Source organism: Brassica rapa, unplaced genomic scaffold (genome assembly GCF_000309985.2).
Source record: "Brassica rapa cultivar Chiifu-401-42 unplaced genomic scaffold, CAAS_Brap_v3.01 Scaffold0458, whole genome shotgun sequence".
Taxonomy (NCBI): Eukaryota; Viridiplantae; Streptophyta; class Magnoliopsida; order Brassicales; family Brassicaceae; genus Brassica; species Brassica rapa.
The window spans coordinates 7,628-32,488 of record NW_022610399.1 but is presented as its reverse complement, the minus strand read 5'-3'; the positions used below and the strand labels follow the sequence as shown (position 1 = coordinate 32,488).

Sequence of the window (24,861 nt, the reverse complement as noted above, 5' to 3'; positions counted from 1 at the left end):
GTATCTCCGGGCAAGGAGAAACGGTTTAGGAGAGAGGAGGCCGTGTGTTATGAATACCCAAGGCGTAGAGAAGGGTCTGGAGAAGGACTCAAAGAATGTGGTTCAGTCTGATAGGGTCAGGGGGTAACCACCGACTCATCGGCTAAGACAATCGGACAGTCTGAACCGGTCTAGCCATGGGTGTTTGGATTGTGTCCTATTCTTCTTATTTCTTTCATCCAATTCTTCTTCTATCCTTCTGTACATTGGCTTGGCCTTGTTGATGTGTTGGGATGGTTATAACCGCTGGTTCTGGTTGAGTAATGAAGTCGCCGGTCCCATAACCGTCAAGTTAGGCGCGCGCATGGTCTAACCGGCCTCAGGTGATCCGATTGGATAGGGGCGCGTTCTGTTCTGAACGGTTTCAACCCTTCCCTGAACAGTCACAATGGTTCATGACTTGTGTAGGTTAAGACGTGGTCCTTTGGCCATAGGACGGACACACGCACGGACCAGACAGTCCATATGGACGGTTAGGTCGAAAGGTTGGAGCATCTGAATGGGTGCGAGATGCCAAGGGTCATGAGTTGAGGCAAGAGGCACGAGTGTCCAAAGGGTACTAGTTCCCAAAGGGTTTGAGTTCCAAACGTGCCATTGGTTCAAGGCTTAGGCCGAACAAGTGGACAGTCCGCGGCTGCATAGTCGAACGGACGGACGGTTAGTGTTTAACCGGAGTGTTGTGTCGCAAGGTCTGATTGGTTGCAAGGCAATCCGGTTTGGTCTTGGGCCTTACTCTCTGGTATGGATCCAGGCTTTGGGTCGGATCAGGTAAGAAGGTCCGTGAGCCTTTTGGGCCCGACTTATAACTGGTCGATCGCACCTAGATCTTAACCAGACGGTTAGACGGCACTATGGATGATCCGGCTATGGTTGGATGGCTTTAGCCGCAAAGGCTAAGTGGGATATCTTACAATAACCTTGGTGGTGAGTAGGATAGGCGCCATATGCATTATGTAGGGCGTAGACCCACATGATGGCAATGGAAGGCCGGTTATATCAGTACCTGCTAAGTAGACGATGGCTTATCAAGTCTGGTGGTCGGATCATGTTTCATGACGTTCGTTCTATGGCCGAGCACTAGTATGGATAGTCACGTTGCTGCGAGTAAGAGTATTGATGTGATGCTTCTAGATATCAACCTTGGTGTTGATAGCTTCGAGATTGGCTAAGAGTCATGACGAAGTGTATGGCTAGTACTATGAGTCGTAGACCATAGATACTGAGCCTGTGTGATTGTTCAAGGAAGGCCGTGTAAGATCTGATCATGGTTGAGTATGGACGACCTGACCTCTGAATGATGGTTCAAGGTGTCGGAACTAATCTGATTAAGGAATGCATCGTTTGGTTATGTACAAATATATATGTTGTTTGGGTTAAGTCCCAAAGCCGGTCAGGCCAGATGATGACTCATCAGTTCCAAGTCATGTGAGGATGGTTGGTTGATTGACTTAGGATCTAATGAGATTTGTCAGTCCAGAATATGGATTGGGTACTATTGCCTATATGGCAAGGGGATGTTTGAGTGTGCATGAGCCGAGAAAGGCCAGATGCAAACCCTTATCCTTTCAAAGACTTCTCAAAGATTACTTATGTTTGTGGGGATGGTTGGTTGAATGACTAAGTACCTAGGGGAGTTGTTTGATGCAGGAATCAAGATAAGGACCTTAAGTAAAATCATTGAGTGATCGTGGTCCAGCTGTCAAGCAAGAGCAATTCGAGTCAATGGAGGACCAATAAGCTAATAAGCTCCATAGATGTGGCAAAGGTATGATCTAGCATTTACTTATGTAGATCTAGAAGATTAGAATGGATAGAATGGTTTAGGGGAATGGAACCTCAGAATTGTATGGCTTGGTTTGGGTTTAGGATTGACCTTTAAGCTAATGGTAGTTGAGTAAACTGACCAAGGCTAAGGTGATTCGACCAGCCAAGTGTTAGATTGGTTTAGACCAATGGTTAACTACAGAATAATCCGCTGCGTATCTGTTGAAAGGAAAGGCTATTAATGACTAGGGATGTAGCATCGCCGATCCTAGGTAGGATCGTTGGGACGAGCCATGGTGCGAGGAGACGCACCAGACAGGTCATTTGGCCTAAGGACAAGCGTATCATGGCTCAAATAAGAAGGTTAAGGGTATCAGGAAGCTGAGCCTTAACCAGGATGGATGGAAGAAAGCTTAGGAGACTTGGCCGAGTAATCTAGCAGCTGGATAAGGTCGGGTACAAGCTCAACCAGCTGGGGACAGTGTGAAGCAAACCAGCTCATACGGTCCTTGGTAGCTCGCTGGATTGGAGCTGATAGGTTAGCTCACTAGCTGAGGCCAGCTAGTGGCCAGATCAACTCAGGCTCGGTGAAGTGTTATGGTCCGGGCCGGCTTGGCCGGGTCATGGGCGGTTATGGGCTGGAGGGGTCTTGGCCTGAACCACCCAGGGTCCGTGGGGTCTTGGCCTTGGGCAAGGGACTCTGGAAAAGATTATGGGCCTGATTTTCGAACAGCCCAAAGGAAAGGAAGAGCAGTTGGGCGGTTTCTCCCGAAAAGGTGCAAAGGGGCAGTTTTGTGCCCTTTCTCTTTAACTGCTTGGTCGATTTCTCCACCGCAGTTGGGGCTGGCTTTCTCTATAAATAGAGAGTCCCTGGCACAGAAAATGGCACGAAATTCCTTAGGCAAAGCTCTGCCAAACTCAGAACAGAAAGAAAGAAAGAGAGAGACTGGCGGTTAGAGAAGAGAACCGTGTGTGGTGGTGTTGGCTTGCCGGCGTGTTCTGAGCGTGGGAAGGCCAGGCCGTGAAGATGGATACCAGACAAAAAGACAAGGAGAAGGAGAAGGAGAAGGACTTGCCTCCAGGGGAGAGAATGCCTAAGGTTAGTGGTGTAGACTGGAAGGAACGGCCCCGGGCCTGCGGATGATCCGTGCGGCCGGTTCTCTTGGCAGATGCATCCATTCTCTTTACTTCTTCTGGATCGCCTGTTCTACAGTGTGTTGTGATGTTATTGGATTGATTCAGACAGGGAACACTGGACCAAGGCCATGGCCGGTCCAGGGATAAAGTCCTAGTCCTGATCTATGGTCGGATCTCACATTCCGGGTCGGTTCCGTTGAGATCTGACTATGGGAATCTCTTAGTTGGGAATTATCATGAATTGTCATGCATTTTATTTAGTTTTTGGGAATTTATCTGTATGTCCAAATTGGACAGATCCTAGTTCTTAAGGCCGATGAACCATGCATTCTAGACTTGTTGCTTAGGTTATCGGCCATATGTGTTCATGATGTGATGTGTTTATGTGGTTTCAGGACCAGACTTGGACCGTGGTAAAGGAAAGGTACCGTGAAGTCTCAGGCCATGGGAAGATGTGTGGTGAATGGGTCCTTGTTGATAAGCGTGTAGTATTGATAGCCTATTGTGCAACTTGTGAACTTATGATAGACTAAGTGTGTAAACTAGTAGATGAACTTATGAATGATGTATGGATCTCATTATGTTATATATATACAATCTGTTTGCCCCTTATGTTTGTTTGTCTTGAATGTTATACTCGAACCTCACCTAAAGGAACTTGAACTTAACACCTAAAGGACCTTAAAAGACCGGAATCATTGTATAAGAATGGATGTTAAGGCCGCGGTTCATGGTTGGGCTTAAGAGCCGGGAACGGGCCTTACAAGGGAAGTCTTTAGCTAAGATCTAAGTGAGCCCTCGCCTTTAGGCGATATTATTAATAAAGGGCGAAAATTAAGAGGTTCGGCCAGGAAGTGGACCGAGCGACGTGAGGCATTGACCGCGGCCTAGGCAGCCGGGATCGGGTCTTACATGGCGAACACCCATGGACGTCCTGTGTGTACTGAACAGACAGCCCACTTGGGACAAAATCACCCAAACAGTCCACGGGAAGGGCCAGCATGCGGAGTCCAAGGACCAACGTGCTGATATGTGTACTGAGGGACAGCCACGGACGTCCTGTGTGTGCTGACGGACACAGACGGACACAGACGGACACAGACGGACACAGACGGACACACACGGACACCCACGGACGTCCTGTTTGTACTGAACAGACAGCCCACGAGGGCCAAAATCACCAGAACAGTCCACAAGAAGGGTCAGCATGCGGAGTCCAAGGACCAACGTGCTGATATGTGTACTGATGGACAGCCACGGACGTCATGTGTGTGCTGACGGACAGACACGAACACACACGGACATACACGTACAGCCACGAACATCCTGTGTGTGCTGACGGACACACACAGACAGCCACAGACGTTATGTGTGTGCTGACGAACACCCACAGACGTCCTGTGTGTGCTGACGGACACCCATGGACGTCCTGTGTGTGCTGACGGACAGCCACAAACAGCCACGGACGTCCTGTGTGCTGGCGGACACCCACGGACGTCTTGTGTGTACTGAACAGACAGCCCACGTGGGATAAAATCACCCAAACAGTCCACGGGAAGGGCCAGCGTGCTGAGTCCAAGGACCAACGTGCTGATATGTGTACTGAGGGACAGCCACAGACGTCCTGTGTGTGCTGACAGACACAGACGGACACACACGGACAGCCACGGACGTCCTGTGTGTGCTGACGGACACAGACGGACACACACGGACAGCCACGGACGTCCTGTGTGTGCTGGCGGACACCCACAGACGTCCTGTGTGTACTGAACAGACAGCCCACGTGGGCCAAAATCACCCAAACAGTCCACGGGAAGGGCCAGCGTGCTGAGTCCAAGGGCCAGCGTGCTGATATGTATACTGATGGACAGCCACGGACGTCCTCTGTGTGCTGACGGACACACACGGACCGCCACGGACGTCCTATGTGTGTTGGCGGACACCCACGGACGTCCTGTGTGTACTGAACAGATAGCCCACGTGGGCCAAAATCACCCACAGTCGCGGGAAGGGCCAGCGTGCAGAGTCCAAGGACCAACGTGCTGATATTGTACTTATGGACAGCCACAGACGTCCTGTGTGTGCTGACGGACACACACGGACAGCCACGGACGTCCTGTGTTTGCTTACGGACACACACGGACGTCCTTGTGTGCTGACCGACACCCACGAACGTCCTGTGTGTGCTGACAGAAACACACGGACACACACGGATGTCCTGTGTGTGCTGACAGACATCCACAAACGGCCCCAGACGTCCTGTGTGTGCTGGCGGACACCCATGGACGTCCTGTGTGTACTGAACAGACAGACCACTTGGGACAAAATCACCCAAACAGTCCACGGGATGGGCCAGCATGCTGAGTCCAAGGACCAACGTGCTGATATGTGTACTGAGGGACAGCCACGGCCGTCCTGTGTGTGTTGACGGACACAGACGGACACACACGGACAGCCACGGACGTCCTGTGTGTGCTGGCGGACACCCACGGACGTCCTGTGTGTACTGATTAGACGTCCCACGAGGGCTAAAATCACCCAAACAGTCCACAAGAAGGGTCAGCGTGCGGAGTCCAAGGACCAACATGCTGATATGTGTAATGATGGACAGCCACGAACGTCATGTGTGTGCTGACGGACACACACAGACACACACGGACATACACGTACAGCCACGAACGTCATGTGTGTGCTGACGGACACACACGGACAGCCACTGACGTCCTGTGTGTGCTGACGAACACCCACAGACGTCCTGTGTGTGCTGACGAACACCCACGGACATCCTGTGTGTGCTGACAGACACACACAGACACACACGGACGTCCTGTGTCTGTTGACAGACAGCCACAAACAGCCACGGACGTCCTGTGTGTGCTGGCGGACACCCACGGACGACCTGTGTGTACTGAACAGACAGCCCACGTGGGATAAAATCATCCAAACAGTCCACGGGAAGGGCCAGCGTGCTGAGTCCAAGGACCAACGTGCTGATATGTGTACTGAGGGACAGCCACGGATGTCCTGTGTGTGCTGACGGACACAGACGGAAACACACAGACAGCCACGGATGTCCTGTGTGTGCTGGCGGACACCCACGGACGTCCTGTGTGTACTGAACACACAGCCCAAGAGGGCCAAAATCACCCGAACAGTTAACAGGAAGGGTCAGTGTGCGGAGTCAAAGGCCCAACGTGCTGATATGTGTACTGATGAACAGCCACAGATGTCATGTGTGTGCTGACGGACACACACGGAAACACACGCACAGACACGAATGTCCTGTGTGTGCTGACGGACACACACGGACGTCTTGTGTCTGCTGACGGACACCCACAAACGTCCTGTATGTACTGAACAGACAGCGCACGTGGGCCAAAATCACCCAAACAGTCCACGGGACGGGCCAGAATGCTGAGTCCAAGGACCAGTGTGCTGATATGTGTACTGATGGACAGCCACGGACGTCCTGTGTGTGCTGACGGACACACACGGACCGCCACGGACGTCCTGTGTGTGCTGGCAGACACCCACGGACGTCCTGTGTGTACTGAACAGATAGCCCACGTGGGCCAAAATCACCCAAACAGTCCACGGAAAGGGCCAGCGTGTAGAGTCCAAGGACCAACGTGCTGATATGTGTACTGATGTACAGCCACAGACGTCCTGTGTGTGCTGACGGACACACACGGACAGCCACAGACGTCCTTTGTATGCTTACGGACACACACGGACGTCCTGTGTGTGCTGACCGACACCCGCAAACATCATGTGTGTGCTGACAGACACACACGGACACAAACGGATGTCCTGTGTGTGCTGACGGACAGCCACAAACAGCCCCGGACGTCCTGTGTGTGCTGGCGGACACCCATGGACGTCCTGTGTGTACTGAACAGACAGCCCACTTGGGACAAAATCACCGAAACAGTCCACGGGAAGGGCCAGCGTGCGGAGTCCAAGGACCAACGTGGTTATATGTGTACTGATGGACAGCCACGTATGTCATGTGTGTGCTGACGAACACACACAGACACACACGGACATACACGTACAGCCACGAACGTCCTGTGTGTGCTGACGGACACACACAGACAGCCACGGACGTCCTGTGTGTGCTGATGAACACCCACGGACGTCCTGTGTGTACTGAACAGACAGCCCACGTGGGCCAAAATCACCCAAACAGTTCACGGGAAGGGCCAGCGTGCTGAGTCCAAGGACCAGCGTGCTGATATGTATACTGATGGACAGCCACGGACGTCCTGTGTGTGCTGACGGACACACACGGACCGCCACGGACGTCCTATGTGTGCTGGCGGACACCCATGGACGTCCTGTGTGTACTGAACAGATAGCCCACGTGGGCCAAAATCACCCAAACAGTCCGCGGGAAGGGCCAGCGTGCAGAGTCCAAGGACCAACGTGCTGATATGTGTACTTATGGACAGCCACAGACGTCCTGTGTGTGCTGACGGACACACACGGACAGCCACGGACGTCATGTGTATGCTTACGGACACACACGGACGTCCTTGTGTGCTGACCGACACCCACGAACGTCCTGTGTGTGCTGACAGAAACACACGGAAACACACGGATGTCCTGTGTGTGCTGACAGACAGCCACAAACGGCCCCGGACGTCCTGTGTGTGCTGGCGGCCACCTATGGACGTCCTGTGTGTACTGAACAGACAGACCACTTAGGACAAAATCACCCAAACAGTCCACGGGATGGGCCAGCATGCTGAGTCCAAGGACCAACGTGCTGATATGTGTACTGAGGGACAGCCACGGACGTCCTGTGTGTGTTGACGGACACAGACGAACACACACGGACAGCCACAGACGTCCTGTGTGTGCTGGCGGACACCCACGGACGTCCTGTGTGTACTGACCAGACGTCCCACGAGGGCCAAAATCACCCAAACAGTCCACAAGAAGGGTCAGCTTGCGGAGTCCAAGGACCAACATGCTGATATGTGTAATGATGGACAGCCACGAACGTCATGTGTGTGCTGACGGACACACACAGACACACACGGACATACACGTACAGCCACGAACGTCATGTGTGTGCTGACGGACACACACGGACAGCCACTGACGTCCTGTGTGTGCTGACGAACACCCACAGACGTCCTGTGTGTGCTGACGAACACCCACGGACATCCTGTGTGTGCTGACAGATACACACGGACACACACGGACGTCCTGTGTCTGTTGACGGACAGCCACAAACAGCCACGGACGTCCTGTGTGTGCTGGCGGACACCCACGGATGAACTGTGAGTACTGAACAGACAGCCCACGTGGGATAAAATCATCCAAACAGTCCACGGGAAGGGCCAGCGTGCTGAGTCCAAGGACCAACGTGCTGATATGTGTACTGAGGGACAGCCACGGATGTCCTGTGTGTGCTGACGGACACAGACGGAAACACACAGACAGCCACAGATGTCCTGTGTGTGCTGGCGGACACCCACGGACATCCTGTGTTTACTGAACACACAGCCCAAGAGGGCCAAAATCACCCGAACAGTCAACAGGAAGGGTCAGTGTGCGGAGTCAAAGGCCCAACGTGCTGATATGTGTACTGATGGACAGCCACAGATGTCATGTGTGTGCTGACGGACACATACGGAAACACACGCACAGACACGAACGTCCTGTGTGTGCTGACGGACACACACGGACGTCCTGTGTCTGCTGACGGACACCCACAAACGTCCTGTATGCACTGAACAGACAGCGCACGTGGGCCAAAATCACCCAAACAGTCCACGGGACGGGCCAGCATGCTGAGTCCAAGGACCAGTGTGCTGATATGTGTACTGATGGACAGCCACGAACGTCCTGTGTGTGCTGACGGACACACACGGACCGCCACGGACGTCCTGTGTGTGCTGGCGGACACCCACGGACGTCCTGTGTGTACTGAACAGATAGCCCACGTGGGCCAAAATCACCCAAACAGTCCACGGGAAGGGCCAGCGTGTAGAGTCCAAGGACCAACGTGCTGATATGTGTACTGATGTACAGCCACAGACGTCCTGTGTGTGCTGACGGACACACACGGACAGCCACAGACGTCCTTTGTATGCTTACGGACACACACGGACGTCCTGTGTGTGCTGAGCGACACCCGCAAACATCCTGTGTGTGCTGACAGACACACACGGACACAAACGGATGTCCTGTGTGTGCTGACGGACAGCCACAAACAGCCCCGGACGTCCTGTGTGTGCTGGCGGACACCCATGGACGTCCTGTGTGTACTGAACAGACAGCCCACTTGGGACAAAATCACCGAAACAGTCCACGGGAAGGGCCAGCGTGCAGAGTCCAAGGACCAACGTGCTGATATGTGTACTGAGGGACAGCCACGGACGTCCTGTGTGTGCTGACAGACACAGATGGACACACACGGACAGCCCCGGACGTCCTATGTGTGCTGGCGGACACCCACAGACGTCCTGTGTGTACTGAACAGACAGCCCACGAGGGCCAAAATCACCCAAACAGTCCACAAGAAGGGTCAGCGTGCGGAGTCCAAGGACCAACGTGGTTATATGTGTACTGATGGACAGCCACGTATGTCATGTGTGTGCTGACGAACACACACAGACACACACGGACATACACGTACAGCCACGAACGTCCTGTGTGTGCTGACGGACACACACAGACAGCCACGGACGTCCTGTGTGTGCTGACGAACACCCACGGACGTCCTGTGTGTACTGAACAGACAGCCCACGTGGGCCAAAATCACCCAAACAGTCCACAGGAAGGGCCAGCGTGCTGAGTCCAAGGACTAGCGTGCTGATATGTGTATTGATGGACAGCCACGGACTTCCTGTGTGTGCTGACAGACACACACGGACGTTCTGTGTGTGCTGACGGACACACACAGACGTCCTATTTGTGCTGACGGAGACACACGGACATCCTGTGTGTGCTGATGGACAGCCACAGACAGCCACGAACGTCCTGTGTGTGCTGGTGGACACCCACAGACACATACGGACAGCCACGGACAGCCACAGACGTCCTGTTTGTGCTAGCGGACACCCACAGATGTCCTGTGTGTAAAGACAGCCCACGTGGGCCAAAATCACCCAAACAGTCCACGAGAAGGGCCAGCGTGCTGAGTCCGAGGACCAACGTGCTGATATGTGTAGATTGGTAGTTGAGTAACCTTAGCCTTCTAAAACCCGAACAGTCCGTCTAGCTGAGATGAGCTGACTCCCAGCTGCCTCAGCTGAGTGAGCTAGTAGTCCAGCTAGTGGAGCTGACTTAGTAGTGGCTGAGCTGGAGTGTTGTAGGCACAGGGGGGTAATCCACAAATTGATAGAATTGTGGAACCAAGGTTTAAACCTGAAAACAAAGAGAACCGATTTTTATGAGTTTTTAGAGTTTTATAATGCAAACAGAAACAAATATGAATATGAATCAAAATGATACTATGAATAAAAACAAATAGAAAAATGATAGATTGATGAATATGGGATCTTTGTTGCTGGATGTGTATCACTCTCAACAAGGATCGATGGATGGAAGATGAATGAAGATGGAACCGGTCTTGCTGGATGTGTATCACTCTCAAGATCGATTGGTGGATGGAAATGAGATGATGGACGCCACAAATCTCTGTGAAAGGAGGCTTTGATAAGTCTGGATGCTCAAGAGCTGCTTCTCACAATACTCTAAGACTTAGAACAATAGTTTTGAGAAACTAGAAAAACTGTATTTTCATTCATAAAAGTTCAAGGGGGATTTACAATGAAGAAACAACTTGAGCTTTATAGGCTCGACTACTGGGACTCTCTAACAGTCATAAAATGACATAAGGAAACTAATAAAGTCGAAATAATAAACTTGGAAGCAAAGGAATTGATGGCTCCATGAAAACTAGCCGTTGGAGGCTTTATGATGAGAATCTTGGCCAAATGAATGTAGATGGTGTTCTCCTTGTATCTGGACGGTTTGAGGGGATAACTAAGCTTCCTGGGAACCTTCTTGATGGTTTGGAGGGTGCTGAGGTCGTGCCTAATCTGAAGGAAAAAGAGCTGTTGGAGCTGGATGGCAAGAAGCTCCAAATAAGGCAAGTTGGGGTTAATGAGATCCTCCTGATCCTATGTGGGCTGGTGCATGGAATGAACTTGTCTGACTCTTCTGGACCATTGGATAGACTTCCTGAATGCATATATATATCTCCTGGTCGCCAATGTCTAGTTTGAAGCTGATTGAACCGGTTAGCTTCCAATTGAGGCAAGTGTAGAACTGGTTTGACCGGTTTTGGAGATTGGATCATAACTTCAAAATTCCGGGGCCATTTCTCCTGATCTTGGGCTTTCTGGAAACCTGAGAGATCCCTCTTGAATCCTATAATGGGCTTTGGTTCAGGCCGCTCCTTCTTGGGCTGGAATTGCCTTCTAAAGTCGGATACTCGCAGATGGACGGGCTGGAAAACCTCTGACTTGTAAAATTCATAACTTCTTGCTCCGTGAATAGTGTTGCTCGATTCCAATTGGGCTGGACTCCTTCTTGAGTGTAGAATCCAATAAAATTGGTTTCATATTTAAATTCCTTCTGGTTGTAGAGATATACGCCTTGGACTGAACCTCGGTCGCTGGTACCTCCTAGATGGCCGGTTTGGACGGTTTGGTGAGACTCTGGTTGAACCATGGATTTCGTGACCACAACATCGCCTCCCTCTTGACAAGGTTTCGACCTCGAAACTATGTAACCTGCACCAAGATAGAGCAAGTCAGCTTTCATCCTCTTTTGAGATTCTAAAACCTTACCTTGGAACTGTTTCGGTTTGGGAATGCAATTTGTATCAGGTGGTTCTCCTTTGAGAAAATAGGAATGGATCACGCCTCTGCTCTGGACATGGTCATTTCTTATCCTCTGGAGTTGATGGTCCTTCAAATTTTCGGTGGCCACGTTTCTGATCATCTTTGGAGTTGATCCTCCTAGCAACATAAGATAATCTGGTGGGATTTCTTTGAAGCTTTCTTCTTTGCAACCTGAAAAATTCTCAACATTCTGGACAAAAAGCAAGTGCATTATATCTGTCATTGAAATATTAAGAACATTCTGATCTAAAAGGAATCTTACCATAGCTTTTGGAACTTGAACAATGGATTGTTCAGATTTCGGTTTCCACTTAGAAGTGGGTTCATGGCTGAGCTTAGGGTCTGGTTCTTTCTTTGGAACTACAATAAGCTTATAGCTTTCATTTGTTCTCCCTGTACCAAGAACACACACGTCAGTACTAGTATCCAAAGGTGGTGTTAGAAACTTACCTTGGTGGGATACTTTTATGACCGGTTTTGCTTCTTTAAGCAACATGGACAGCTTTGTGTCTTGAGCCATCTTCTGGTCTATCACAAGGGTGACGCCTGGTGATTTCTTTCTTTTGAATTCTTGCTCCTTAAGTCCTGTTACATCACCTTTTGACAAAGACAAGTGCATTACACAAGATCTTGGAACCAATAAATCAGATTGAATAAAACTATCACTTTTCATAGATAAATCTGTTTTCTCTTCTAGTGATGTTTCTATCAATGCTTGCTTAGTAGGACAAACTACAGCATAGTGTCCTTTCTTATGACATCTATAACATGTCTGATATTTCAAATTCTCAGAGTTAGAAGACTTACCTTGGCTTGTTGGCTCTTCTTTATTTGTGTTTAAAATCTCCTTGTCTTTTGGACTTAAATCATGGACAACTTTTGATCTCAACAAGGATGTTGAGTTCGTCTCTTTCTGGACCTCAGGACCTGTCTTAACATTCTTGGACAAAGACAAGCGACTCATACAAGTGGTAAATGATTCATTAACTGATTTATCAAGTATAGGACTTACCTTAGCCTTTACTTGGACAATAACAGGTTCTGGCTTTTCTTTGGAAACATGAGTTAGATACCTCCTTGGGTATATCTTTCGGATCTTAGAACTTGTGAGTTCTGGTGAAAATTCATCCTTCATGACTTCCTTAAGATCTCTCCACGTTTTGATAGCTGGCTCCTTGTAAAACAATCTATCATCTTCTTCTTGTACCCACCATTTAAAGGCGTTACCTCTTAGTTGATCAATGGCATAAGATAGTCTCTCTTCTTTCAGAATGTTGTTGTAGTGAAACCATTCATCAAGGTTCCTCTCCCAAAATAGGTAGCTTCTTCCTCCTGAAAATGTAAAGAGTTCAATTTTATCAGCAAAAGATTTATGATCAAACCGAGAATTAGCTACATGATGAGTATGGGTTTGAGAAGTTGGATGTTGATTGATCCTTGAAGGATCTGGTGGCTTGGGCTCAAGATAGACAGCCTCTGGTGCATCTCCAAATCTCCTTTCTCCTTGCTGTGGACGTTGGACTCGTGCCTTGTTTCTTTTCCTCAACTGAGCAATCCGATCATTGATCTCTTGCAAAGCTGTCAACTGTTGGTTCTGTTTGGCCATCTGACTTTGGCCGTGTGTTTTTCCTACCATGGCTTCCTGAAAACACTCTCAAAGATCAAGTGAAGGTATGGAAAAATCCTGGTCGAATCAAAATAAGAACCAAAAATGCAAGCTAATTAAAATTAAACCGAAAAAAATTGCAATTATGAACCGAAATGAAATCAACTATGCTAAAATAATTTTTCTTTTGGTTTTCTCAATGCAAAAACGAAATGAATCAATATGGAATGACAATTAACACAACTGAAAAGAAAATATGGAAAGAAAACTAACACTTTTTTTTTTTGAATTTTCTTATGCAAGAAACAAATATGGAAATGCAGATTTTTTTTTTAAAATGAATGCACAAAATCTAAATATGGCAAGTGGAGCTGGGGGAATGAATGCAAACAACTAGACAAGTATTTCAAAAGAATTTCGTGGATCAAACTAGACAACTCCTTCTTCTTTGGTTTTCTTTTCTTAAGAACAACAATAACAATGCAAAAACTTTTTTTTTTTTAAATGAAAACAAATGCAAACAAATATGAATGATGCAAGGATAGAGTGACCTGATTCAGGAGCTTCAGCTCTGATACCAAAATGTTGTAGGCACAGGGGGGTAATCCACGAATTGATAGAATGGTGGAACCAAGGTTTAAACCTGAAAACAAAGAGAACCGATTTTTATGAGTTTTTAGAGTTTTATAATGCAAACAGAAACAAATATGAATATGAATCAAAATGATACTATGAATAAAAACAAATAGAAAAATGATAGATTGATGAATATGGGATCTTTGTTGCTGGATGTGTATCACTCTCAACAAGGATCGATGGATGGAAGATGAATGAAGATGGAACCGGTCTTGCTGGATGTGTATCACTCTCAAGATCGATTGGTGGATGGAAATGAGATGATGGACGCCACAAATCTCTGTGAAAGGAGGCTTTGATAAGTCTGGATGCTCAAGAGCTGCTTCTCACAATACTCTAAGACTTAGAACAATAGTTTTGAGAAACTAGAAAAACTGTATTTTCATTCATAAAAGTTCAAGGGGGATTTACAATGAAGAAACAACTTGAGCTTTATAGGCTCGACTACTGGGACTCTCTAACAGTCATAAAATGACATAAGGAAACTAATAAAGTCGAAATAATAAACTTGGAAGCAAAGGAATTGATGGCTCCATGAAAACTAGCCGTTGGAGGCTTTATGATGAGAATCTTGGCCAAATGAATGTAGATGGTGTTCTCCTTGTATCTGGACGGTTTGAGGGGATAACTAAGCTTCCTGGGAACCTTCTTGATGGTTTGGAGGGTGCTGAGGTCGTGCCTAATCTGAAGGAAAAAGAGCTGTTGGAGCTGGATGGCAAGAAGCTCCAAATAAGGCAAGTTGGGGTTAATGAGGATCCTCCTGATCCTATGTGGGCTGGTGCATGGAATGAACTTGTCTGACTCTTCTGGACCATTGGATAGACTTCCTGAATGCATAGATATATCTCCTGGTCGCCAATGTCTAGTTTGAAGCTGATTGAACCGGTTAGCTTCCAATTGAGGCAAGTGTAGAACTGGTTTGACCGGTTTTGGAGATTGGATCATAACTTCAAAATTCCGGGGCCATTTCTCCTGATCTTGGGCTTTCTGGAAACCTGAGAGATCCCTCTTGAATCCTATAATGGGCTTTGGTTCAGGCCGCTCCTTCCTTGGGCTGGAATGCCTTCTAAAGTCGGATACTCGCAGATGGACGGGCTGGAAAACCTCTGACTTGTAAAATTCATAACTTCTTGCTCCGTGAATAGTGTTGCTCGATTCCAATTGGGCTGGACTCCTTCTTGAGTGTAGAATCCAATAAAATTGGTTTCATATTTAAATTCCTTCTGGTTGTAGAAATATACGCCTTGGACTGAACCTCGGTCGCTGGTACCTCCTAGATGGCCGGTTTGGACGGTTTGGTGAGACTCTGGTTGAACCATGGATTTCGTGACCACAACATCGCCTCCCTCTTGACAAGGTTTCGACCTCGAAACTATGTAACCTGCACCAAGATAGAGCAAGTCAGCTTTCATCCTCTTTTGAGATTCTAAAACCTTACCTTGGAACTGTTTCGGTTTGGGAATGCAATTTGTATCAGGTGGTTCTCCTTTGAGAAAATAGGAATGGATCACGCCTCTGCTCTGGACATGGTCATTTCTTATCCTCTGGAGTTGATGGTCCTTCAAATTTTCGGTGGCCACGTTTCTGATCATCTTTGGAGTTGATCCTCCTAGCAACATAAGATAATCTGGTGGGATTTCTTTGAAGCTTTCTTCTTTGCAACCTGAAAAATTCTCAACATTCTGGACAAAAAGCAAGTGCATTATATCTGTCATTGAAATATTAAGAACATTCTGATCTAAAAGGAATCTTACCATAGCTTTTGGAACTTGAACAATGGATTGTTCAGATTTCGGTTTCCACTTAGAAGTGGGTTCATGGCTGAGCTTAGGGTCTGGTTCTTTCTTTGGAACTACAATAAGCTTATAGCTTTCATTTGTTCTCCCTGTACCAAGAACACACACGTCAGTACTAGTATCCAAAGGTGGTGTTAGAAACTTACCTTGGTGGGATACTTTTATGACCGGTTTTGCTTCTTTAAGCAACATGGACAGCTTTGTGTCTTGAGCCATCTTCTGGTCTATCACAAGGGTGACGCCTGGTGATTTCTTTCTTTTGAATTCTTGCTCCTTAAGTCCTGTTACATCACCTTTTGACAAAGACAAGTGCATTACACAAGATCTTGGAACCAATAAATCAGATTGAATAAAACTATCACTTTTCATAGATAAATCTGTTTTCTCTTCTAGTGATGTTTCTATCAATGCTTGCTTAGTAGGACAAACTACAGCATAGTGTCCTTTCTTATGACATCTATAACATGTCTGATATTTCAAATTCTCAGAGTTAGAAGACTTACCTTGGCTTGTTGGCTCTTCTTTATTTGTGTTTAAAATCTCCTTGTCTTTTGGACTTAAATCATGGACAACTTTTGATCTCAACAAGGATGTTGAGTTCGTCTCTTTCTGGACCTCAGGACCTGTCTTAACATTCTTGGACAAAGACAAGGGACTCATACAAGTGGTAAATGATTCATTAACTGATTTATCAAGTATAGGACTTACCTTAGCCTTTACTTGGACAATAACAGGTTCTGGCTTTTCTTTGGAAACATGAGTTAGATACCTCCTTGGGTATATCTTTCGGATCTTAGAACTTGTGAGTTCTGGTGAAAATTCATCCTTCATGACTTCCTTAAGATCTCTCCACGTTTTGATAGCTGGCTCCTTGTAAAACAATCTATCATCTTCTTCTTGTACCCACCATTTAAAGGCGTTACCTCTTAGTTGATCAATGGCATAAGATAGTCTCTCTTCTTTCAGAATGTTGTTGTAGTGAAACCATTCATCAAGGTTCCTCTCCCAAAATAGGTAGCTTCTTCCTCCTGAAAATGTAAAGAGTTCAATTTTATCAGCAAAAGATTTATGATCAAACCGAGAATTAGCTACATGATGAGTATGGGTTTGAGAAGTTGGATGTTGATTGATCCTTGAAGGATCTGGTGGCTTGGGCTCAAGATAGACAGCCTCTGGTGCATCTCCAAATCTCCTTTCTCCTTGCTGTGGACGTTGGACTCGTGCCTTGTTTCTTTTCCTCAACTGAGCAATCCGATCATTGATCTCTTGCAAAGCTGTCAACTGTTGGTTCTGTTTGGCCATCTGACTTTGGCCGTGTGTTTTTCCTACCATGGCTTCCTGAAAACACTCTCAAAGATCAAGTGAAGGTATGGAAAAATCCTGGTCGAATCAAAATAAGAACCAAAAATGCAAGCTAATTAAAATTAAACCGAAAAAAATTGCAATTATGAACCGAAATGAAATCAACTATGCTAAAATAATTTTTCTTTTGGTTTTCTCAATGCAAAAACGAAATGAATCAATATGGAATGACAATTAACACAACTGAAAAGAAAATATGGAAAGAAAACTAACACTTTTTTTTTTTGAATTTTCTTATGCAAGAAACAAATATGGAAATGCAGATTTTTTTTTTAAAATGAATGCACAAAATCTAAATATGGCAAGTGGAGCTGGGGGAATGAATGCAAACAACTAGACAAGTATTTCAAAAGAATTTTGTGGATCAAACTAGACAACTCCTTCTTCTTTGGTTTTCTTTTCTTAAGAACAACAATAACAATGCAAAAACTTTTTTTTTTTAAATGAAAACAAATGCAAACAAATATGAATGATGCAAGGATAGAGTGACCTGATTCAGGAGCTTCAGCTCTGATACCAAAATGTTGTAGGCACAGGGGGGTAATCCACGAATTGATAGAATGGTGGAACCAAGGTTTAAACCTGAAAACAAAGAGAACCGATTTTTATGAGTTTTTAGAGTTTTATAATGCAAACAGAAACAAATATGAATATGAATCAAAATGATACTATGAATAAAAACAAATAGAAAAATGATAGATTGATGAATATGGGATCTTTGTTGCTGGATGTGTATCACTCTCAACAAGGATCGATGGATGGAAGATGAATGAAGATGGAACCGGTCTTGCTGGATGTGTATCACTCTCAAGATCGATTGGTGGATGGAAATGAGATGATGGACGCCACAAATCTCTGTGAAAGGAGGCTTTGATAAGTCTGGATGCTCAAGAGCTGCTTCTCACAATACTCTAAGACTTAGAACAATAGTTTTGAGAAACTAGAAAAACTGTATTTTCATTCATAAAAGTTCAAGGGGGATTTACAATGAAGAAACAACTTGAGCTTTATAGGCTCGACTACTGGGACTCTCTAACAGTCATAAAATGACATAAGGAAACTAATAAAGTCGAAATAATAAACTTGGAAGCAAAGGAATTGATGGCTCCATGAAAACTAGCCGTTGGAGGCTTTATGATGAGAATCTTGGCCAAATGAATGTAGATGGTGTTCTCCTTGTATCTGGACGGTTTGAGGGGATAACTAAGCTTCCTGGGAACCTTCTTGATGGTTTGGAGGGTGCTGAGGTCGTGCCTAATCTGAAGGAAAAAGAGCTGTTGGAGCTGGATGGCAAGAAGCTCCAAATAAGGCAAGTTGGGGTTAATGAGTATCCTCCTGATCCTATGTGGGCTGGTGCATGGAATGAACTTGTCTGACTCTTCTGGACCATTGGATAGACTTCCTGAATGCATAGATATATCTCCTGGTCGCCAATGTCTAGTTTGAAGCTGATTGAACCGGTTAGCTTCCAATTGAGGCAAGTGTAGAACTGGTTTGACCGGTTTTGGAGATTGGATCATAACTTCAAAATTCCGGGGCCATTTCTCCTGATCTTGGGCTTTCTGGAAACCTGAGAGATCCCTCTTGAATCCTATAATGGGCTTTGGTTCAGGCCGCTCCTTCCTTGGGCTGGAATTGCCTTCTAAAGTCGGATACTCGCAGATGGACGGGCTGGAAAACCTCTGACTTGTAAAATTCATAACTTCTTGCTCCGTGAATAGTGTTGCTCGATTCCAATTGGGCTGGACTCCTTCTTGAGTGTAGAATCCAATAAAATTGGTTTCATATTTAAATTCCTTCTGGTTGTAGAGATATACGCCTTGGACTGAACCTCGGTCGCTGGTACCTCCTAGATGGCCGGTTTGGACGGTTTGGTGAGACTCTGGTTGAACCATGGATTTCGTGACCACAACATCGCCTCCCTCTTGACAAGGTTTCGACCTCGAAACTATGTAACCTGCACCAAGATAGAGCAAGTCAGCTTTCATCCTCTTTTGAGATTCTAAAACCTTACCTTGGAACTGTTTCGGTTTGGGAATGCAATTTGTATCAGGTGGTTCTCCTTTGAGAAAATAGGAATGGATCACGCCTCTGCTCTGGACATGGTCATTTCTTATCCTCTGGAGTTGATGGTCCTTCAAATTTTCGGTGGCCACGTTTCTGATCATCTTTGGAGTTGATCCTCCTAGCAACATAAGATAATCTGGTGGGATTTCTTTGAAGCTTTCTTCTTTGCAACCTGAAAAATTCTCAACATTCTGGACAAAAAGCAAGTGCATTATATCTGTCATTGAAATATTAAGAACATTCTGATCTAAAAGGAATCTTACCATAGCTTTTGGAACTTGAACAATGGATTGTTCAGATTTCGGTTTCCACTTAGAAGTGGGTTCATGGCTGAGCTTAGGGTCTGGTTCTTTCTTTGGAACTACAATAAGCTTATAGCTTTCATTTGTTCTCCCTGTACCAAGAACACACACGTCAGTACTAGTATCCAAAGGTGGTGTTAGAAACTTACCTTGGTGGGATACTTTTATGACCGGTTTTGCTTCTTTAAGCAACATGGACAGCTTTGTGTCTTGAGCCATCTTCTGGTCTATCACAAGGGTGACGCCTGGTGATTTCTTTCTTTTGAATTCTTGCTCCTTAAGTCCTGTTACATCACCTTTTGACAAAGACAAGTGCATTACAAAAGATCTTGGAACCAATAAATCAGATTGAATAAAACTATCACTTTTCATAGATAAATCTGTTTTCTCTTCTAGTGATGTTTCTATCAATGCTTGCTTAGTAGGACAAACTACAGCATAGTGTCCTTTCTTATGACATCTATAACATGTCTGATATTTCAAATTCTCAGAGTTAGAAGACTTACCTTGGCTTGTTGGCTCTTCTTTATTTGTGTTTAAAATCTCCTTGTCTTTTGGACTTAAATCATGGACAACTTTTGATCTCAACAAGGATGTTGAGTTCGTCTCTTTCTGGACCTCAGGACCTGTCTTAACATTCTTGGACAAAGACAAGCGACTCATACAAGTGGTAAATGATTCATTAACTGATTTATCAAGTATAGGACTTACCTTAGCCTTTACTTGGACAATAACAGGTTCTGGCTTTTCTTTGGAAACATGAGTTAGATACCTCCTTGGGTATATCTTTCGGATCTTAGAACTTGTGAGTTCTGGTGAAAATTCATCCTTCATGACTTCCTTAAGATCTCTCCACGTTTTGATAGCTGGCTCCTTGTAAAACAATCTATCATCTTCTTCTTGTACCCACCATTTAAAGGCGTTACCTCTTAGTTGATCAATGGCATAAGATAGTCTCTCTTCTTTCAGAATGTTGTTGTAGTGAAACCATTCATCAAGGTTCCTCTCCCAAAATAGGTAGCTTCTTCCTCCTGAAAATGTAAAGAGTTCAATTTTATCAGCAAAAGATTTATGATCAAACCGAGAATTAGCTACATGATGAGTATGGGTTTGAGAAGTTGGATGTTGATTGATCCTTGAAGGATCTGGTGGCTTGGGCTCAAGATAGACAGCCTCTGGTGCATCTCCAAATCTCCTTTCTCCTTGCTGTGGACGTTGGACTCGTGCCTTGTTTCTTTTCCTCAACTGAGCAATCCGATCATTGATCTCTTGCAAAGCTGTCAACTGTTGGTTCTGTTTGGCCATCTGACTTTGGCCGTGTGTTTTTCCTACCATGGCTTCCTGAAAACACTCTCAAAGATCAAGTGAAGGTATGGAAAAATCCTGGTCGAATCAAAATAAGAACCAAAAATGCAAGCTAATTAAAATTAAACCGAAAAAATTGCAATTATGAACCGAAATGAAATCAACTATGCTAAAATAATTTTCTTTTGGTTTTCTCAATGCAAAAACGAAATGAATCAATATGGAATGACAATTAACACAACTGAAAAGAAAATATGGAAAGAAAACTAACACTTTTTTTTTTTGAATTTTCTTATGCAAGAAACAAATATGGAAATGCAGATTTTTTTTTTAAAATGAATGCACAAAATCTAAATATGGCAAGTGGAGCTGGGGGAATGAATGCAAACAACTAGACAAGTATTTCAAAAGAATTTCGTGGATCAAACTAGACAACTCCTTCTTCTTTGGTTTTCTTTTCTTAAGAACAACAATAACAATGCAAAAACTTTTTTTTTTTTAAATGAAAACAAATGCAAACAAATATGAATGATGCAAGGATAGAGTGACCTGATTCAGGAGCTTCAGCTCTGATACCAAAATGTTGTAGGCACAGGGGGGTAATCCACGAATTGATAGAATGGTGGAACCAAGGTTTAAACCTGAAAACAAAGAGAACCGATTTTTATGAGTTTTTAGAGTTTTATAATGCAAACAGAAACAAATATGAATATGAATCAAAATGATACTATGAATAAAAACAAATAGAAAAATGATAGATTGATGAATATGGGATCTTTGTTGCTGGATGTGTATCACTCTCAACAAGGATCGATGGATGGAAGATGAATGAAGATGGAACCGGTCTTGCTGGATGTGTATCACTCTCAAGATCGATTGGTGGATGGAAATGAGATGATGGACGCCACAAATCTCTGTGAAAGGAGGCTTTGATAAGTCTGGATGCTCAAGAGCTGCTTCTCACAATACTCTAAGACTTAGAACAATAGTTTTGAGAAACTAGAAAAACTGTATTTTCATTCATAAAAGTTCAAGGGGGATTTACAATGAAGAAACAACTTGAGCTTTATAGGCTCGACTACTGGGACTCTCTAACAGTCATAAAATGACATAAGGAAACTAATAAAGTCGAAATAATAAACTTGGAAGCAAAGGAATTGATGGCTCCATGAAAACTAGCCGTTGGAGGCTTTATGATGAGAATCTTGGCCAAATGAATGTAGATGGTGTTCTCTCCTTGTATCTGGACGGTTTGAGGGGATAACTAAGCTTCCTGGGAACCTTCTTGATGGTTTGGAGGGTGCTGAGGTCGTGCCTAATCTGAAGGAAAAAGAGCTGTTGGAGCTGGATGGCAAGAAGCTCCAAATAAGGCAAGTTGGGGTTAATGAGTATCCTCCTGATCCTATGTGGGCTGGTGCATGGAATGAACTTGTCTGACTCTTCTGGACCATTGGATAGACTTCCTGAATGCATAGATATATCTCCTGGTCGCCAATGTCTAGTTTGAAGCTGATTGAACCGGTTAGCTTCCAATTGAGGCAAGTGTAGAACTGGTTTGACCGGTTTTGGAGATTGGATCATAACTTCAAAATTCCGGGGCCATTTCTCCTGATCTTGGGCTTTCTGGAAACCTGAGAGATCCCTCTTGAATCCTATAATGGGCTTTGGTTCAGGCCGCTCCTTCCTTGGGCTGGAATTGCCTTCTAAAGTCGGATACTCGCAGATGGACGGGCTGGAAAACCTCTGACTTGTAAAATTCATAACTTCTTGCTCCGTGAATAGTGTTGCTCGATTCCAATTGGGCTGGACTCCTTCTTGAGTGTAGAATCCAATAAAATTGGTTTCATATTTAAATTCCTTCTGGTTGTAGAGATATACGCCTTGGACTGAACCTCGGTCGCTGGTACCTCCTAGATGGCCGGTTTGGACGGTTTGGTGAGACTCTGGTTGAACCATGGATTTCGTGACCACAACATCGCCTCCCTCTTGACAAGGTTTCGACCTCGAAACTATGTAACCTGCACCAAGATAGAGCAAGTCAGCTTTCATCCTCTTTTGAGATTCTAAAACCTTACCTTGGAACTGTTTCGGTTTGGGAATGCAATTTGTATCAGGTGGTTCTCCTTTGAGAAAATAGGAATGGATCACGCCTCTGCTCTGGACATGGTCATTTCTTATCCTCTGGAGTTGATGGTCCTTCAAATTTTCGGTGGCCACGTTTCTGATCATCTTTGGAGTTGATCCTCCTAGCAACATAAGATAATCTGGTGGGATTTCTTTGAAGCTTTCTTCTTTGCAACCTGAAAAATTCTCAACATTCTGGACAAAAAGCAAGTGCATTATATCTGTCATTGAAATATTAAGAACATTCTGATCTAAAAGGAATCTTACCATAGCTTTTGGAACTTGAACAATGGATTGTTCAGATTTCGGTTTCCACTTAGAAGTGGGTTCATGGCTGAGCTTAGGGTCTGGTTCTTTCTTTGGAACTACAATAAGCTTATAGCTTTCATTTGTTCTCCCTGTACCAAGAACACACACGTAAGTACTAGTATCCAAAGGTGGTGTTAGAAACTTACCTTGGTGGGATACTTTTATGACCGGTTTTGCTTCTTTAAGCAACATGGACAGCTTTGTGTCTTGAGCCATCTTCTGGTCTATCACAAGGGTGACGCCTGGTGATTTCTTTCTTTTGAATTCTTGCTCCTTAAGTCCTGTTACATCACCTTTTGACAAAGACAAGTGCATTACAAAAGATCTTGGAACCAATAAATCAGATTGAATAAAACTATCACTTTTCATAGATAAATCTGTTTTCTCTTCTAGTGATGTTTCTATCAATGCTTGCTTAGTAGGACAAACTACAGCATAGTGTCCTTTCTTATGACATCTATAACATGTCTGATATTTCAAATTCTCAGAGTTAGAAGACTTACCTTGGCTTGTTGGCTCTTCTTTATTTGTGTTTAAAATCTCCTTGTCTTTTGGACTTAAATCATGGACAACTTTTGATCTCAACAAGGATGTTGAGTTCGTCTCTTTCTGGACCTCAGGACCTGTCTTAACATTCTTGGACAAAGACAAGCGACTCATACAAGTGGTAAATGATTCATTAACTGATTTATCAAGTATAGGACTTACCTTAGCCTTTACTTGGACAATAACAGGTCTGGCTTTTCTTTGGAAACATGAGTTAGATACCTCCTTGGGTATATCTTTCGGATCTTAGAACTTGTGAGTTCTGGTGAAAATTCATCCTTCATGACTTCCTTAAGATCTCTCCACGTTTTGATAGCTGGCTCCTTGTAAAACAATCTATCATCTTCTTCTTGTACCCACCATTTAAAGGCGTTACCTCTTAGTTGATCAATGGCATAAGATAGTCTCTCTTCTTTCAGAATGTTGTTGTAGTGAAACCATTCATCAAGGTTCCTCTCCCAAAATAGGTAGCTTCTTCCTCCTGAAAATGTAAAGAGTTCAATTTTATCAGCAAAAGATTTATGATCAAACCGAGAATTAGCTACATGATGAGTATGGGTTCGAGAAGTTGGATGTTGATTGATCCTTGAAGGATCTGGTGGCTTGGGCTCAAGATAGACAGCCTCTGGTGCATCTCCAAATCTCCTTTCCTTGCTGTGGACGTTGGACTCGTGCCTTGTTTCTTTTCCTCAACTGAGCAATCCGATCATTGATCTCTTGCAAAGCTGTCAACTGTTGGTTCTGTTTGGCCATCTGACTTTGGCCGTGTGTTTTTCCTACCATGGCTTCCTGAAAACACTCTCAAAGATCAAGTGAAGGTATGGAAAAATCCTGGTCGAATCAAAATAAGAACCAAAAATGCAAGCTAATTAAAATTAAACCGAAAAAATTGCAATTATGAACCGAAATGAAATAAACTATGCTAAAATAATTTTTCTTTTGGTTTTCTCAATGCAAAAACGAAATGAATCAATATGGAATGACAATTAACACAACTGAAAAGA

The 24,861-nt window shown here is 44.9% G+C and overlaps 3 protein-coding genes across 3 annotated transcripts; all 3 read right to left on the bottom strand.

Annotated features, from left to right (window-relative positions):
• Positions 1-14,605: 14,605 nt before the first annotated feature.
• On the bottom strand, positions 14,606-17,753 carry LOC117130412. The gene is made up of 2 exons (XM_033283286.1): positions 16,551-17,753; positions 14,606-16,478 (listed from the first exon to the last, which is right to left on the bottom strand). Exons 1-2 carry the CDS (start codon positions 17,172-17,174, stop codon positions 15,063-15,065), a joined length of 2,040 nt encoding a protein of 679 aa, XP_033139177.1. The 5' UTR covers positions 17,175-17,753; the 3' UTR covers positions 14,606-15,062.
• Positions 17,754-17,784: 31 nt separating this feature from the next.
• Positions 17,785-22,075, bottom strand: LOC117130411. The gene is made up of 2 exons (XM_033283285.1): positions 20,285-22,075; positions 17,785-20,212 (listed from the first exon to the last, which is right to left on the bottom strand). The coding sequence occupies exons 1-2, from the start codon at positions 20,906-20,908 to the stop codon at positions 18,224-18,226; spliced, it is 2,613 nt and encodes an 870-aa protein (XP_033139176.1). The 5' UTR covers positions 20,909-22,075; the 3' UTR covers positions 17,785-18,223.
• A 1,049-nt stretch (positions 22,076-23,124) lies between these two features.
• Positions 23,125-24,610, bottom strand: LOC117130410. The gene is made up of 6 exons (XM_033283284.1): positions 24,520-24,610; positions 24,111-24,338; positions 23,815-23,994; positions 23,458-23,604; positions 23,270-23,400; positions 23,125-23,178 (listed from the first exon to the last, which is right to left on the bottom strand). Exons 1-6 carry the CDS (start codon positions 24,608-24,610, stop codon positions 23,125-23,127), a joined length of 831 nt encoding a protein of 276 aa, XP_033139175.1.
• Between the last annotated feature and the right edge of the window lie 251 nt (positions 24,611-24,861).